This window comes from Ascaphus truei, chromosome 1, assembly GCF_040206685.1.
Source record: "Ascaphus truei isolate aAscTru1 chromosome 1, aAscTru1.hap1, whole genome shotgun sequence".
Classification (NCBI taxonomy): Eukaryota; Metazoa; Chordata; class Amphibia; order Anura; family Ascaphidae; genus Ascaphus; species Ascaphus truei.
In genome coordinates, this window is record NC_134483.1 from 120746365 (window position 1) to 120765019 (window position 18655).

Below are 18655 nucleotides of genomic sequence, written 5' to 3' on the forward strand. Positions count from 1 at the left end.
CTCAAAACCCAGACCCACAGTAATATACATACATACGTCAATGGGAGTGCTGCTGGGAAAGTGATCTCAAAAATACAACTCCCAACAAAGAAGCCTAAATGCACAACCAATATGACAAATCATTTTTTAACCAGTTTTAAGTGCACTGTAGCTTGCAAAGGGCCGACAAGAGGGGGTGGGGTGGAGAGCCAGGACAAGTGTCTGGGCCTGGTAGCTGCGGGGGACCCAGCCGCTGGAGCTGGAAACCTCATTGCCCCGCTGCCAGTCCTCTCGTTGCCGTTGGGCCCCGGCTGCAAGCTTGCCTGCCTCTCCCTCACTCTCTCTGCCTCCCTTAGATGTCAGTGCACGCAGGGCCTCTCTGACCAGCTAGTTGCGCGCGTGCTGGGGCGTGGCCATGACGTCACAGAGCTGGTTTGCCCTCATTGGGCAAACCGCTCACGTGACGTGCCAGCGAGCGGCATAAACAAATTTGCTTGCCGTGCGCTCACGGGCATCTGCAGGCGCTTGCTGATGCTGGCCACACACATTGCACCTATGTGTTTCATCGGGGCGAGTGTGAGCGGGCGCGCCTGCTCAGCATCACCCTGGCCGCCGCCTTAGATCCAAAACCTTTATTTTTCCCCATGCAATAGACAGTACAAGAGAAGATACCAGGCCACTGAGGCCAGGCAGGTGCACACACAGACAGGGGTCATGCCAGCCAGTCACAGGTTAATGCTTAAGCTCCAAGTTTTATTAAGTAAACAATGTATAAATGTTTGACCTATAGTCAAAAACTGACTACAACACAATGGCTGAAACTTAAGGCTGCACCCCTATTTATATACTGCACCCATAATAATTCCATTTGCAGATGCAGATTCCGAATCCGTCAGGCGGATTTTCAGTTATAAGAAAAAAACAAATCTGCCTTTTTGAGACTGATCCACGGAATTCCGTGACTAGAAGGAACTGGCAGGTCCACCGCGGATTCAGATTTCTGCGATAATGTCACCCATCTCTATTTGTGAGTGAATGTATGTACACTTTGTAAAAGCAATTTGAAACTTTTGTGAAATTTGCTCAGGGGGTCTCATAAAAATGAATTCCTCAAACACGTTAACATTTACTTTGACATTTTATTTGAGAACTTCCATTTAATTAAATAGGTTAAATTAACCAAATATACAAAATGAGATCAACACCAAATTAAAATGTAACTTGTTTTGAAAAAAAATATGTATGGTTTACTAAGGTACAACTATTTAAAACAAATTAAATCAGAAAATTTCCTTGAAATAAACTTTACTGCCTTAAAAGTAAAGTTAACCTCGGAGACGGATTGGGGACAGTCATCGAAATGGGCCTCGTCCCCTTTCAGCGTTGTGACGTCATGTGGAGATGCATTTCCATGACAACATGACCCCATGTAACATCACGTTGTCATGGCAATGCATCGCCAAATGACGTTATGGCATCATTGGACACCTAGGCGCTGCAAGAGAAGGAGGACGACGCTACAGCAGAAGGTAACAGACCCTAAGGCCTCGGACATGGTGATAAGAAGAGCGCTGAGCAGCGCTGACGCTCATGCTCTCCTGCTCAAGCAGGAGCTTTTTTGTGTCCCTGCATGAGCGTCAGCGTGCGTGCTTGTGAGCCGCGTGGAAGGCGGGGCTAGCACGCCGACGTCAAGGACTGCCATTAGCTTTTGGCAGTCACGTGACTGGCCTTGCGCTTCCCTCAGCGGGAAAACTTAAATTTGTCTATCGGCTGCAATTCCGCACGCCTGCAGAAGCGTGCGGTAGCGCCATCTAAAGCCGTGCTGATAGGGATAATGTTTCCATACGGTCTTTTTTTTTGTAACAATTTTTTTATTGGTCACAGTCATAGGTAATTTTACATACAGCAGTGTCGTAGGCCCACAACATTTCAGCTCATTACTTTCAGAGAAGGACCAATAACAGTTTTCCGTTTTCAGTAGGAAAAAAAAATAAGGAGAAGAGGAGGGGGGGGAGGAGACAAACATGGGAAGGGGGGGGGTATGTGGGCTTGCCCAGAGGTGTCCCCGTGTAGCTCCCCAATTGTTTGGGGATGGCTGCTAGACCTGGGTGCTTTGAATTTTGGGGGGTTTATCTCTCGATCCAAGGGTCCCATTTGTTCCAGAACTGGGGCATTTTCTTTTGGAGCATGGCCGTAAGCTTCTCCATAGTCATGACCTCATTAACCATTCTCACTACTGTGGTTCTCGATGGGGTCCCTACGGTCTTTTTGACCATGGCCCTGGCCTAAGGCTGCGCTTATTGTGCTGGCAACAGCGACGCTGCATCAAAACAAATGCATTGCCATCGTCGTGTGCGCTTATAGTAAGCGCAACGCAGCGACGGCTTGGTCACGATCACTGGAAGTCATCTCAATTTGATTTCTCCAGCGACTGCAGCCTGAGTCGCCGGCACTATAAGCGCAGCCTAAGGCGACGTCGCTTCAAAACAAATGCATTGAATCTGTAGCATACGCTTATAGTAGGGGCGACGGCGACGGAGCGACGAAGAGACATGAATCTCTGTAGTCAGTAGAATTTTATTTTTTCAGAGACGGTCTCCTCATGTGAAAGGCTGTAACCAATCAGATAACTTCTGATCTGATGCAGGGAGAGGGGAAATGTGTCTGTGAGTGCAGGGATTGTGTGTGTGTGTGTGTGTGTGTGTGTGTGTGTGTGTGTGTGTGTGTGTGTGTGTGTGTGATTGTGAGTGATTGTGTGTGTGGGGGTGGGATTTTGTGTGAATGTGTGTGTGTGGGAGGGGGGATTGTGTGTGTGTGGGATTGTGTGTGTGGGATTGTGTGTGTGGGATTGTGATTGTGGGAGTGTGTGTGTGTTTGTGAGTGATTGTGTGTGTGATTGAGTGATTGTGTGTGTGTGTGGGGGGGGATTTTGTGTGTGGGATTGTGTGTGAGATTGCGTGTGTGGGATTGTGTGTGTGGGGGGGATTATGTGTGTGTGTGGGATTGTGTGTGTGTGTGTCATGATAGAGAGGATTTGGCCCGGGATTAAAGGGGTTACACCCCATTTGGCCACCCTCTACTCATCAGGGAGGCAAGGGGTTAACTGGACTGAGGTCCAGTAATGTGTTTTGCCTTGCTTCAATATCCAAATGTTTATTCCCGTGTAAATGTATTGTGTTATCCTGGTGTTTGCACTCACACATACACTAGGGTTGATGCGGGAGGGAAGGGGTTAATGTTAAAATAGTGATTATAGCCCTTTGTGTAATTTTCCCGCCTTTTCAGGCTCCATTTTGTAGCCATCCATAGGTCACCATTGAGCCTCCATGCTTTCTAATGGCAGAAGTAGCGGTTTTGGACCTGTTTTCCAGCGACGACCAGCAGGTGGCGTCCGAGAGGAGGAGCGGCGGTTTCCCATTGTAAGTCAATGGGCTCATTGATTTCAATGGAGATTCCTCAACGCCGGCCTCGAGGAACAGGTTGGCAGCCATCCAAACCGCAGACCGCAAAAGCGGATACAATGTCTTTTAAAAGAGTTTAAATCACTACGGTCAAGTTCAACGACAATTGGCGTGGGAATCTTGGGTTCTAGGGCCCCTGGGAATAAAGTTATTTTTGTCCCTAACCCCTAGGAACCCCCACACACGATCCACACCGGGTCCGGGAATGAGGGACCCCCGTAAGGGGTCGAGCGGAGGAGGGTCGCACCATTGAATCCAATGGCGGCGGGGCGCCATGCATTGTCAATGGCGGCGCCGGCCATTGATTCCAATGGGTAAAAGCCGCATGGCGAAAAAACGACTAAGTGTAAAATGTTGAAATGTGTAAGTCCATATCTCCGGTTCTGGAATGACCAGAGGGATGGGATTTGGGTGGCAGATAGCCAAGGTTCCGGCTTTAATGCATGCCCATTCCCAGCCCCCTCAGACCAACCAGACGGAGTGTGGACGAAGGTAAAGATTTGTGGATTTTCTCATTGACTTCAATGGCGGCGGTTCCTCCATTGAAAGTCTATGGCGGGAAACTCCATTGACTACAACGGCGGAGTTGCTCCATTGAAACCCATGGCGGCGGAGCCCGTTGTTTTCAATGGGGATTTAGTGAAACGCTGAGATTTCTTTTTAGCGGAGATTTTTATAATAAAATATGAAACGGTTTATGCGATATTTGTATAACTCCGGTTCCGAATGTCGTAGCGGGCTGAAATTTGGACGCTATAGTGTACCACTACCGGCATTAAGGTCTGGAAATTTGGACCCGCAGGACCTACCAGAACCGGGTATTTTAATATGTGTAGGTATTAAAATGTATCTGGGGTTTTGGGTCTGCTCTGGAAACTGCAGACTCCATCTGCTATGTTAATAGGCAGGAAGAGTATCCTGCAAGAATTAACATAGCCCGGTGATCAAAGACTAACTGTCCTGATTGTTTATGCTAAGGGTAAGAAGAAAAGGGCTGAGTGGTTTTTAAGTGTCGTCTTCACACTTACAGGGAAGCCAAAATCTCCTTCAAAGAGATTTTTGCTAGACAGCTCGGCGCCTTGAGTGTAAGAGAAGGGTTGAAATGGTATATAAGTCAGAGTCACCCCTTACTCAATTGTCCTTCATGTGTCTTCATGATCTGCATGTATTGCTGTGATGTCAACTGAATTATGGAAGAAATGGCGCATCCTGTATCCTGATGGCTTTCTTGTCCTAACCTTTAAGTAAGTGTCCATATTTTGTCTGTTATTTGTATATCTCGTGTGTTCACCTTTTTCAAGGAATAAATTATATTTTATCATGTCTAAGTCTCGTCCAGTTTCACCCAGTTATATATTTGGTGTGTATTATTATAGCATGTCACAAAGCTACCGTCACAGTGTGGGATTGTGTGATTGTGTGTGTGTGTGGGGGGGGGGGATTGTGTGTGTGTGTGTGTGTGTGTGTGTGGGAGTGTGATTGTGTGTGTGAGATCAGGGCCGCCAACAGAAATCATGGGGCCCAGGACAAATGAAAGGAGTAGACCCCCAATAGCAAACAACTCCCAACCCATAGCGCACCTACCAAGGAAATATTTTTTTAGCGCGAAACTTTTACTTAACCCCCCAATAAAAACAAAAACACACACCCCCAATACATCTACAAATATACCCCACTCCCCCCCAATACATCTACAAATATACCCCACTCCCCCCCAATACATCTACAAATATACCCCACTCCCCCCCAATACATCTACAAATATACCCCACTCCCCCCAATACATCTACAAATATACCCCCCTCCCCCTCCCAATACATACATAAAATACACCCCCAATACATATACAAATCAGGCTTGCCTTGGGGATTATCACAGGTCGGGCCGGTGGCTGCAGGGGGGAGGGCGGTGTGGTGGTGGGGGAGGCCGGTGACTGGCAATGGGAGGGGGGGGCGGTGGCAGGGGCCCAGCGGCTGGCGGGACAGGACTGCGGGGGGGTGGTGATGGGGGCCCGGCGGCTGGCGGAACTGCAGGTTGGCGGGACTGCGGGGGGCCGGTGGGTGGCGGTAGCCCGGCGGCTGGAGAGACTGCGGGGGGCTGGCGGTGGCAGGGGCCCGGCTGCAGGTCACAGCAGTTGCTGCCGGCCCTGCCCCACTGCAGGCACCTCTCAGTCCCACAATGGCTGCTCGTGTGTGCGCCGGGCCACCCTCTCACGGCGGAGAGGCGGAAGCTTAGCCCAGCTGACTTCCGCCGCTGCCGAGAGACCCGGTACCGGGTGCAGCGTTTTATTATTGGGGTTGTATCTTTATATGTATTGGGGGGTTTGGGGTGTATTTTTATATGTATTGGGGGGTTAAGTAAAAGTTGTATGCTAAAATGTGTTTTTCCGTGGTAGGTGTGCTATGGGTTGGGGTGGGGGGGCCTGCTCCTTTCATTTGTCCTGGGCACATAATTTCTGTTGGCGGCTCTGGTTGTGTGTGTGTGTGTGTGTCTGTGTGTCTGTGTGTCTGTGAAGTGAAACACACTATATGAACAACTTTAAAATAGAAAATTCTCCCGTAATTTAAAGTAAGAGTACTGTAAATTCAGCATACAAACAGAAATTACAACTCCCCTCTATTTCAGCCATCCCCATTGCTCTTGTCCCCACACCTCTGCCTTCTGTCACTCTCCTTGTAGCTAGAGACGTCTCCCAAACTCAAATTACAACTTTCGCTTGGGCTACGGAGATGGGAGACGTCATCCGTAGCTGTAGCCGGCACTATAAGCGCAGCCTTAGGCCTGGGACATAGCAGGTTCAGCCGCGCTGAGCCGCGCTCCTGCTCTGCCTCGCCTGCTCAAAATGGAGCTTTTTCCTGTCCTGGCAGGCGAGTCAGTGAGCGCGCTCTGGGGGCGGGGCGGAGGCGTGTTAGGAGGCGGAGCGGGAGGCAGGGCTAGTCCCTCTCTCACATTGGATGTGAGTGGTCACGTGACCGCTCACATCGCTTCCCCGAGCGGCAAATTTGAAACTTGCCTGTCTCGGCAAAGTTTCTGAGCCTCCGCACACATCAGCGCGCATGCGGAGGGGGAAACTATAGCTGCGCTGATGACAGATGCAGGGGGTTAGTGCATCTGCTCAGCGCGGCTCAGCCCGGCTCAGCGAGGCTGAAGCTACTATGTCCCAGACCTTAGGCTTTGTCCCCGCTGGTGCTGAGCGCGCTCATGCTTGGAGAGCTCTGAGTGCAGGGGAAGCTGAGCGCGCTCATGCTTGGAGAGCTCTGAGTGCAGGGGAAGCTGAGCGCGCTAGAAAATGTAAAAAAAAAATTATCTAAGCGCTGCATGCCGGTGAGCGTGTGTGACCGCGGAGACTTGTGTGTATATATATATATGCAAGTCATCTCGCCAAGCACCGCCCACTCAGCGCTAGCGGGAACGCAGCCTTAAAGAGGCCCAATGCTCTGCCCCAGCAATCATTTTAATTTGTGTGGAGAAGAGAGTGGGGCCTCTATAACAGCAGCACTCGAACGCCCGATTTGGCAATCCGCCCCTGGTTAACCTTCTTAAACAGCAGTTCATAATAGATCTTATTCTATAGTGTATCAATGATTTTACAAGTATGTTATTAATGAATCCATTGCACACAGTGGGCAAAAGAGCAAATGAGAACAGCATTCAAACACTATATCTACTTTTATACCCACACATGGATTCTCGGGGGAGGGAGGGGGGGGCGGGGGTTGTTCTTCTCATGCCCGTTTATTTGAAGCTCATACCCCCCTCATCTTTAAGATTTTTGTTGGGTGACTGAAACTTAAAAAAAAAAAAAATCAGTTGATATATAAAATCATATTTAAAGAGAATAGAACTAACTTCCACACTTAGCCCATATTGCATAATTTCCCTCATACAAAAATGATGTTACAAGGTATGTGCACGTATTAATATTATCCGAGTTAACGCACTGAAATAAACTGGAAAGCACACCTACGTTATGTCACTTACTATTGCATTGGAGCAGTTTAAAAGGCATATTGTTCCCAGCAGGAACCACCTCTTCTTGTATCCCCTGAACTGGTTCAGCTTCCTCAGCTCCTCACACCTCTCCGGGCTGGGTGCTATTTCCTCCTCATCCACCACTTCTGATATCTCCCCAGAGTTTTCAGCCATATCTCCCCAGTGTTTATTTTCACTTTCGACAGCTTGAATCCAAGAAGATTATCTGTGCGCTTTCTCAACTGCAGCCAGCAGCAACTGTTGCCCGGTGTTATACGCTTGCTTCAAAACCAGACCAGCATATTAAGGTGCATAGGATACAGGATTCAAAGAAGAAAAAAAAGTAAAAACAGATGCAAATACAGGAACTCCAGCTGAGCCAGGACAGTGAGAAACAAGGCGTTCAGGCAACTCACATGACTTGGTTGTCATATACACTGTATGCAACACAAAACCAGGCTGACTCCCCCCCCCCCCCTCTTTTCTAGTTCTTCTTTTCTCCTCGTTGACTAGACAGTGTTACATTCGTTTCTCCCACTTGCCTTCACTTTTCTTTAGCATTGCTATCCAGCGTCTGCATGTACAGTACAGAAATGTTCTTCCTTATCGCGGAGATGTAACCTGACACCCACTAACCTGTAGCCCCTCCCTCCTGTGCCACCTCCTACAGTGAGAAGGAACAGGAAGCGCGAGAAAGGCCAGTGCACTGACAGTGAGGTAATAATGCTGCCAGGCCGTGTCTGCCTTCAAGGCAAATAATAAACCCCGCCTCCTATGCCATCCACACTCCCGAAGCATGACTGCTTTATTACTTTGCAGTGTGTAACAGAAACTGAAGCCGGCTAACTCACGCCCCCTGATGTCACTGGCCCTGCTGCTGGTGGTCAAAAAAGGCACAATTTCGCTGCTCTTATTGAGAAACAGGTTTTTTTTTTAAGGAAAGTGAAAGCAAGTCATTGTAATTATTTTAGGAATGCAGACGTGGTCTGCATGACTGGCAACCCCCTGAAAGGCTCCCAACAAACAATGAATCATTGCGTTTGTTACAAAACTGCTATGTATTATCTCCAATCTTTTGTTAAAATGTTTCTTTAGCTATGCATGCAAATGTTGAACATATCTATAGTTAAACACGTGCCCTTCTTTCTCTTTTAATTAAAGATGTTAAAAATCCTAAATTTTCTAAATCATTTGAAACTCTAGGAATAAATATTTAGGACGAGCATGATCTGGATAAAGCAAGAAGAGATGGGCGATTATTGTTTCTGCAAAATGTTTCAAATCCGGATAAATCCACAGATATGTGGATGCAATTTTCAAAAAAAAAAATCTTTTTATTAGTAGCGCACGTTCCCCCGCCCCCTGGGAGATATGGTGGCTAGTGTGTATGTGTTACTTTACTTGCGGCTCACAGGAGGTCTGAGCCTCCGCTGCTGGGAGCCAGGGGTGTACATGAATCGATAATCGGTAGGGCCTCCACCCGTACGGGATTCTACTATGTGGAATGACCCCGTTACAGGAACTCCATGCAACAAAACACACTTTGGTAAGTATTTTTACTGCACAGATATATTATATACACAACAACTCGGTCATGCACGACCATATCCTCCCACACACTGTATGTCCCACACTTGATACACAGTCCCAAAGTACCTAGGGGCCCTTGGGCAACCAACCACCCTGGTGTCCACAAGAAGCCACCCGCCCGAGTGTGTGAGATAGCGCTGCCCCACTAGAGTGTTAAGTTGGTGCATGTGGTGAGGTACCTGCCGGGTGCTCTAGCACCCGGGCGCACCGATTGAGTAAGATGGGATCCACAGATCCGTGACGTTACCTGCGAAGCCTCCGCCTCAATGGTGGGTGGTGTCCCTCATGGACGGTGCCACCATGCAGAGAGTCTATCAGTAGGGGTGATCTGGTCCCAGACCACCATAGGCCAGGATGCAGCCGTGCCCTGGCTGTGTACCTCTCTTTATGATAATACATATCTATGGGCCTGTCCCTACAGCAACCACAAACTGAGAGGAGTCGGGGCCTAGGGGGTCTCTGGCCTAGTGCAGGGGTCACCGACACACTGCACACGCACACCCTACCCTTCTGGTGTTCCAGCTCCGACTGGCGTGGTCTCCCCAGCACGCCAAATGTATCCTTCTGCTCGCAGGGGATTCCGGACGCGCGATTGGCTGCTGCAGCCCATGTGTCTAGCAGCCCCAGGGGCTGCTGGCGATTGTAGTTCCCCTGCGGAGTGCTTTCTGCAATGGTCGCCGCAATTGCTGTCCTCTGAGCATGGGTGGCCAATCTCAACATGGCGACACCCTGCGGCGCAGACCTCGGCGACCCGTTCGCCATCCTGAATGCTCCCTACACTGCCTCAACTACCTCCCCGCAATCGTCAAAGGTGCGTGCCCACCCCCCACACTCGCGAAGGTAAGGGGGGCCAACAGGGAGACCTGGCTATAAATAATATGAAACAATATAATTTTTTGAAAGAAAACAGAACACTTTACCCGCTGGCACTTAGCGATCACGTGATCATGGAATGGATGAGGAGTTCTTCCTTTTCAAAGCAGGCAGAACGCACTTCTCAGGAGTCAAGCACATTATCTCCCCTAGAAAATGAGCATATAATGGTAGCTAAAGTTAATCAGAGGAGGCTGGTAATATTGTGGGGCTTGGTGCAGGGCCTCTTACCTGAAGAGACATTGCCATGTCTTCCTGCAGGAGGACATTGTGAAGGAGAAGGTAAGAGAGTTACGGAGGCCCTGCACTCTCCCCCAGCAATCAGATTTAATTGTTGTGTTGGAAGAGCGCGGGGCCTCTGTAACCGTGGGGCTCGGTGCAGTGGCGCCGACTGCACCGCCATCAAGCCGGCCCTATTTAAGATACTATGTCATTGGGCCCCTGGAGTGCCAGACCGCATGGCGTAATAGTAACATCAAGGGGCACCAAAAGGGTTAACAAAAAAAAAATCTATAGCTTAAATGTCCGTGTGGATTGCAAATAACAACAAAGAAGGAATTTGCATCAGGCCACGTGGCCCTTAATATAGTGCAATTTTCGTGAAAGTCGTAAAATTCCACAGTAATCTGCTGAAAATGTTGCACCCGAGTCTATTCTTGAGCAATGCAATGTGAACTTTTGTGAAAATGTCCCAAAACCACAAAATGTAATATTTAGACTGCCCTAATGAAGTACCGTGCACCGCATTGGCTTTTGCACGTTTTTTGAGGGCAGATTGGATTGACCACTTAGACGGAGTGTCGAACCCGATTGAAAAAAAAGTGGAGCAAACTATGCCTCCATTTCCAGCATCTGGAGCCAGCTCGTATGTGGTCGTTCCTGCAGCGATCACATGATGAACTGCCAGTGGCTCAGTTGCACTTTGGTGCCGCTGGACCCCTGGCACTATAAAAGGTTAAGAGAAAACTGAAAAATATTTTGTGGAACAAATTGAAAGACATTTGCACAACTCTAAAAGAAAGCTTTGTAGCTTCTGATGGATCCCAGGCTTTCTTAGGCCTCGGCCATGATTTTTGCTGAGGGGGCGCGCTGAGGCTGAGGGAAAGCGGGTGCTTTCCCTGGCTTTAGCGCGCCGTCCGTGGGCGTGTCGGCGGGCGGGCCAGTGATGTCATGGAGCTGGTTCGCCCTCATTGGGCGAACTGCTCACATGACCGGCCCTGCGCTACGGCAAGCGGGAAAATGTAAAATTTTCCTAAGACCTACGCTTTCGCGTGCTTGCGGAAACGTAGGCGAGCCCCTACTAAAGCCACTCTCATTGCGGCTGTAGAGGCTCAGTGCCGAGCGGAAGCGCGCCTCCGCCCGCAAGCACTATCCATGGATGCGGCCTTACAGTATACTGAGGTAACCAGGGGGCTTTAGGATGAAGTTTGTATTTGTAAAACTATTACAATTGCTCAACTTCTCTTTTAGCCTCTCCCATAATTCATGCATTTCTATCAATGCAGAAAAAAAACTTTGCCTTTTGTTTTTTGTTTTTAAAAGAGGTAGTGCTCGTGCCATTGAACACTGGTCGGCGGGATATGTTCCGTGCTTTTCCCTGCCATGTCATTGAGAAGAAAAAAAAGGCACAAATCAAATTTATGTTACAATTGTTTGTCAAAGATAAGTGATAAGATTGTGCTTGAAACAATATTGCTACTCTGCTTACTCATGTGATAATATTGTAAAAACAAGTGTGTCTGTAAGCGCTTGTCACTGTAACCACCTCTAGAAATCAGAAATAGTTTATTTTCAATATATATTTAAATATAATAGTGCAGAGGTGGGACTCTCCCCACTTAAATCTTTTGGGTAACCATTCTAATTCTACACTTCTAATCGTCACAGTGCTAAGTAATGGAGTATCAATCAGGTTTCAGAGTGTAATACATAAGGGGTTATTCATTCAAGTGCAATCTTGCTGTTCGGGGCAGTACCGCTCCGCAACTCTTATTGACTTCAGCTTTACAAAGAGTGTAAAGTGCAATTAACTACTAAACTATGTTTATCTTTGTATATATTTGCACATTTAGCACTACACCTCTAGTCCCCCACATACCCCACCTCCTCAGTTACTGTTCGTTGTTCCAGGGGTTTTAATATTATATGGATTCTTTCTATGATCATCAAAAGTTATGTTTTATACCAGTGGAGTGCATCTCATAGGGAACTTTTTTCTATTTCGTATAACCTAGAAAATAAGGTAAAAAAAATCAAAATGGGGAACACCACCGTTTAATATTAGGTTATATAATTTCAACCAAGATCAATCCTGCTCTAGAAAGACATTATCCTCTACCAGTTAATATTGCTGCCCAATTCTTAAAGAAAATCATAATTAAATTTTTCCTTTGTGATCCCTAAAAAAGGTTCTTCAATTATGCTGATCTTCTACAGAAGTGGCAGAAGAAATTTGTAATCTGATATAGTGTCCACAATTTGCACACAACGATTCTAAGACATCATTGATCCATAGTGTATAGAGATTTAATATTTGAAGGAGGCGTTAGAGTTAATAATCCACAAAGCAGCCCAGTTGTAAACCCTTGTTCAGGACACACTGCGAAAATGGTATGTTATTTGAAAATTCACCATGCTCCAGGCAAAGTAATTGTTTTGATCTGTCACCACCTCTCCGGGATGTTGTGGTGTGATCAATGATCATATATCAGTTGCTGGTGTCCTGATTGCATTAAATGCAAAGCTTCCCCACAATATTTCATATGCATAATATTTACTGCAGGGACACATAATAATGCATATCATTATGCAAGCGAGTTGCCGCTTGAATTTGATGTTAGTGCCTGAATATAAGTGAATTAGTGGCTGGTTGTCCTCAAGGAGAGGTTTGAAAGCCATTGCACTAGGTAACAATGTGCACACAGCATTAAAATAATTTTAGCAACAATATCGCCCTTTATGTGCAATGGTCTTGTAAAACATTTAGGTCCATTGTAACGCGATCATCCTTGGTTTGTAGTACAGTAGTTGTTTCTACTCCTAGGACATGTGTAATCCACTTGACCCTTGACAGAAGCAATTGTATATTTTAATTCCTTTCAATCGAAGTCTTTACATGAACTAAAAAAAAGTATGTCTCCCATTAAAATAACTTCTCACTAACTCACTTCCTCCCATTGACAATAATACACAGGGCAAACCAGACAAGTACAATACTTTGGTACAAAAATTACAACCTCAAAATACCTTTCATAGCATACATTTTATAGCAAACTATCTCCCTTTGTTTCCTGTGCAGTCACATACAGTACTGCACATCTGAAATCTAGGTTTGAAAGAAAAATGTTTTGTCTGCTTTTTAGTGAAGTTGGTTTAAAACATGTTTCGTTAATTTGAGAGCGTTACAGGAAGCCTGAATGAAACTTTGTAAGGCCACGTGATATTTTTTATTTGCTGTGAAACCACAGTTAAAATATGTATTTTTATTTTAAGCTTCAATCCTATATAATAAAAATGAAAGCACTGTATGCCTGTCTGCATCTTCCTGTGTCCCTAGGGGAAATCTCATTGGTACCTTGGCCCGCCCGCCCCCGCACCTCTGATTGGCCTGAGGCGGAGTGACGACACACACACAACACACACACACACACACACACACCTCTCTCTCTGTCCTCTCCCACCCCCCATCACACTCACCTTCCCCCCTCAGCTTCCCCCCGGTGCTCCGCTCAGCTCCCCGCTCAGCTCCCCCCCGGTGCTCCACTCAGCTCCCCCCTGGTGCTCCGCTCCCCGCTCAGCTCCCCTCCCCCCCGGTGCTCCGCTCACCTCCCCCCCCCCCGGTGCTCCGCTCAGCTCCCCGCTCAGCTCCCCCCCGGTGCTCTGCTCAGCTCCCCCCCCCCCGGTGCTCCGCTCACCTCCCCCCCGGTGCTCAGCTCCACGCTCAGCTCCCCCCCGGTGCTCCGCTCAGCTCCCCCCCGGTGCTCCGCTCAGCTCCCCCCCGGTGCTCCACTCAGCTCCCCCCGGTGCTCCGCTCACCTCCCCCCCCCGGTGCTCCGCTCAGCTCCCCCCCCCCCCCCCCGGTGCTCCGCTCAGTTACCCGCTCAGCTCCCCCCGGTGCTCCGCTCAGCTCCCCCCCGGTGCTCCGCTCAGCTCCCGGCTCAGCTCCCCCCCGGTGCTCCGCTCAGCTCCCCCCCGGTGCTCCGCTCAGCTCCCCGCTCACCTCCCCCCCGGTGCTCCGCTCACCTCCCCCCCGGTGCTCCGCTCACCTCCCCCCCGGTGCTCCGCTCACCTCCCCCCTGATGCTCCGACAGGCAGTGGGCAGGCAGCCTGCAGATGCCACGCGGGGCGCCTAAGATGGCGGCGCCCGGAAGGACCCCCTTCCTCCCTCGCGAGGGAGTAACTAACATGGCGGCGGCCGGAAGGAGAGGTGACATGTGTGTGTGTGTGTGTGTGTGTCTCACTGTGTGTCTCACTGTGTGTGTGTGTGTGACAGTCTGTGGTGGGGGCCGGGGGGTGATGTGGTGGGGGCCGGGGGTGATGCAGGGGGGGGCAGTAATGTGAGGTGCAAGGGGGGGGAGAGTCATGTGAGGTGCAAGGGGCAGAGAGTGATGTGATGTGCAAGGCGGGGGACACTGATGTGGGGGCCAGGAGGGGTGGAGAGTGATGTGGGGTGCAGGGAGGGGAGACCGCAGATGTGAAGGAGGGGGGGGGGGGGCGGAGCTGTGAAGAGGGGGGGGGGGGGCGGAGCTGTGAAGGGGAACGGAGTTGTGAACATGGGGGCCAGACAGCTGTGAAGGGGAGTAAATCACGGGCAACGCCGGGTATATCAGCTAGTAAACTATATACAGGAAAGTAAACCCAGTTATGGTCACTCTTTCCCCTGAAGTGGATGTATTATGACATAGTTAAAAATACCTTTATTACATCATTAAAATATAGATAGTGTAAACAACGACGCTTCGCTAAATCCTTGAAATTCAATGATGAATGTTAGGATTTTGTGAATTAAAAAAAGGTTGTTGTTTTTATAAATACTAAACAACCTCTGGTACAGTGACCAATGGTGAAAAATAACTGTCCCCTTAGTATGTATAGGGACTAGAGATATATAGTTCTCCCACCGTAATAATCCTGATTGCCCTAAACGAGAGAGAGAGAGAGAGAGAGAGAGAGAGGCAGAGAGAGAGAGGCAGAGAGAGAGAGGCAGAGAGAGAGAGGCGCAGAGAGAGAGAGGCGCAGAGAGAGAGAGGCGCAGAGAGAGAGAGGCGCAGAGAGAGAGGCAGCCGGCTACCGCACCTTTTGGTAAAACGCTTAAAGCTGCGGTACCCTCCTTAAGCAGCACCACATAGCAGTTTTTTGTTTTTTTTAGTACATCGATTCTAAGACGCATCCCTATTTCAGACATGTGAAATTGGGAAAACAAGTGCGTCTTAGATTCGAGAAATTACGGTATTATATACAGTGCATACAGGGTATCTGATAGGAGCTGAAGTAGCAATATAGTACCCGTAGCTTAAAAGGTATAACCGGATATATTATGCAGGGAAAGGTTTTAGATAATGACAAAGATTAAACTTCCTGATCTAATTCCCACTGAGGTCTGCAGAGGCATGAACCTCCCTGGAGTGAATGCAGTGCCTCTGGGGTAACTCTGGGTCAATGCCCTATGGTGAGCTGGCTCAGCTATAATAGTGTCAGATCCTTAGGGGTAATGATAAGCTTCAAACCATATAGTGTACCCAAAAGTCCTCCAATGTAAGTGCTAATCTACTTGACTATTAGTGGGTAGTGATGGTAATGATGTTACTACAATACACATGAAGTATTAATCCTAGATGAAAATGAAGAACCCTATGGTAGGTGGTAGTAAGGTAATGGTATAAATACTGCAGTAAAGTGCACAGGTGAGGTGGAACTATGCACCCCTAATACACCCCTCTTTGTAGAGAGACAGTATGTGCTGTATTGGTATAACACTTGAGCTGAGTTGCTCTGGATGCAAGCACTGTGTATAATGCAGTTATGATTGTATAACTTCAGAGTCACCTAAACCACAGGGTGTGAGAGTGAAAGTATCTAATCCTCCCTGCTGGTGGTGTTCAATAAACACCCCATGTCTACTGCTCAGCTTGCCAGGACGCTATGTGCTGAGTCTTCTATAGCTTTTAGGGCTGCGTCCAGGTTGGTGCTGAGCGGGCGGGCACGCTCGCCACGATGAGACACATTGCGACAATGTGTGTGGCCTGCGTGAGCGCCTGCCTGCGCGTGCCCGTGAGCTGTAGTCGCTACTCCGTTTCAAGAGTTCCAAACTTTTGAATCTGTAGCTCCGACTTTTTAGCACATGACCGAATTTACCCAATCAGAGGACAGCAAGTCACAATACAAGCTCCCAATGCTTATATTGCTTTGGTTTTATTGCATTGGTTGTTGACTTGCTGTCCTCTGATAGGGAGGTGGGGGACTGGACCGGTGAGATGTGAACGGGGGGGATGACGGACCGGAGAGATGTGAACAGGGGGGGGGGGACACGGACCGGAGAGATGTGAACAGGGGGGGGGGGGGGACACGGACCGGAGAGATGTGAACGGGGGGGGGGGGGGGGTGACACACACGAACCGGAGAGATGTGAACGGGGGGGGGGGGGGGGGAGGACGACGAAGACGACAACGAATGGACTGGAGAGATGTGAACGGGGGGACGGGATGGAGAGAAGTGAATGGGGGGGGACAAAACGGAGAGATTTGAACGGGGGGAAACGGAGGGGTGGTGTGGTGGGCAAACGGAGTGGTGGTGTGGTGGGGGGGGAACTGAGTGGTGTGGGGGTTGGGCAAACTGAGTGGTGAGGGGGGGCAAACTATATGTTACTGCAATAGATGCCCTCCGCATCAAATTGACACGCCCCTCTGCGTTACATTGACACGCCCCCTGCGTCACATTGACACGCTCGCAAATTTCCTCTAGCAGTACAAGATTTGTCTCCTGCTTACATTCGCGTGACATCACTGCGCATGAGCACCAGCGTGCCCGCCCGCGCTTCCCTTCACCCTGGACGCAGCCTTACAGGGAAGCGCTAGCGAGTGGTTTCGCAGTGAGAGCGCTGGTAAGAGAGGTTCCCTGCGCATGCACGTGAATGTGCTAGTAACTGCCGACGCACGCGTTTCGCGTGATGTCACGCTTTCTCAAGGCAGAGCGGGGGAGTCCCATTCAATGCATAGGGACTTATAAAGCAGCGTCCAATGTGTATTGTTAACAAGTTAACCCTTAAGATGCCTGTTCACATTTACATACTGTGCAATGCTTACCCTGGAACCAATGTAAAATTTCAACAGGATTGCATGGGTGGACAGACATGGCTCCTTATTTTTGTCCCTGTTATAGAAGATACAGGCAGTATCTTTGATACTGTTTGGACAAAGTGTTATTGTTTGGTTGTAATGGTATTAACAACCACTGTAGGAGTTACATAAGTGATACCATTGCAACAGTTTCAAATTGTTGCTAATGTCACTCGGGTAGCTTGTTGAATAATAAACTGAAGAGCTAAGATTTTAGTTCAATCTACAAATTATTTTAAGTTTATGTCATTTTATTCCACCAGTAAATTAATTGAAATATATGGATTGATTAGCATTGGATCTCTATCATTTTGTATATATAAATAAATTAAAGTTGATATGCCCTAAGTGGGAGATGTATTACATTAGAAGTGGTCTTAATCCCTTATGTTGAATTATTAAATTATTCAAAAATGCATTATACTAAAGAGGTGACTGAGGCTACCAAGAGAACATCCACAGAGGGAATATAAATGCTATTAAATAAAGGGTGAGAACACAAACCCTTCATTAAGGCCTGTAGGTGACAATGTGCCCAGCATATAAATCCACCTAGATTCCTTTCTTAGTAGTTATTTATCCCAATCCCCCCTTCGACAGCCTGGGGAAAATTGGTCAATACCAATAAACTGTAGTATATTGATATTACCACTATGTTGTTCATTAATGTGTTTTGCAACGGGTGTGTCTAGGTGGTTTCTGACAGATCCAATATGTGTCAAAACTCGCTGCTTGAATTGTCTGCGATTTTTGCCCACATTTTTTTCCCACAATTACAGGTGGCCATATAGATAACCCCTGTTGAGATACAGCTGATGAACTTCCTAATTGTAAAATTCTTTGTACTGTCCCAATTAGTAAATTGTTTAGTCACATTAATATGTTGACAGGCTTTGCAGCGTTGACATTTATGGCAACCTGGTGTTTTTTTTTTCGGTAACCATGTTTGTGTTTGTGGTTGATTGAAATGGCTGTGTACAAGTATATCTCTAAGATTCCTGCTTCTTCTACTTGTTACAGATGGATAAGGATGCAACACTTCATTCAAATCTTCATCAGATTGGAGGATGTTCCAGTGTTTCCTTAAGACGTTTTGTACCAATCCCCACTGTTTATTGTACGTACCAATAAACCTCACAATCTTTTTGCCGTGTGTATCACGTCATTTTATCTTTGAGCAGTTCCTGGCGGGGTAGAAATTTCGCTCTTTTATAAGCTTTTGTTATACTTTTATTGTAATAACCCCTCTCCACAAATCTTGCTCTCATGATGATTGCCTGTTTCACAAATTCCTCTATATTACTGCAGTTTCTTTTTAAACGTAAAAATTGGCCTGTTGTTATACCCAAGATTGGCATTTTTGGATGGTGACTATCTGCCCTGAGTATGCTATTGGTAGCAGTTGGTTTCCTATATATTGTTGTGCTCAGGTGTCCATCCTCTGCT

General features: G+C 47.9%; 1 protein-coding gene and 1 long non-coding RNA gene across 3 annotated transcripts in view; one reads left to right on the forward strand and one right to left on the reverse strand.

Annotated features, from left to right (window-relative positions):
* Window positions 1–8067, reverse strand: part of SLC49A3 (solute carrier family 49 member 3) — a 58990-nt gene extending 50923 nt beyond the window's left edge. The window contains exon 1 of the mRNA XM_075594290.1: window positions 7422–8067. Coding sequence (XP_075450405.1) covers window positions 7422–7586 — 165 coding nt within the window. The 5' untranslated portion in view covers window positions 7587–8067. The remainder of the gene's footprint in view (window positions 1–7421) is intronic.
* An 8194-nt stretch (window positions 8068–16261) lies between these two features.
* Window positions 16262–18354, forward strand: LOC142469596 (uncharacterized). 2 transcript variants are annotated; one of them, XR_012789065.1, is made up of 3 exons: window positions 16262–16343; window positions 16839–16974; window positions 18230–18354. It is a non-coding gene; the product is annotated as an uncharacterized LOC142469596 (long non-coding RNA). The 2 variants fall into 2 exon arrangements; XR_012789066.1 differs by having other exon boundaries at window positions 16312–16343; window positions 16836–16974.
* The last annotated feature ends 301 nt before the right edge of the window (window positions 18355–18655 follow it).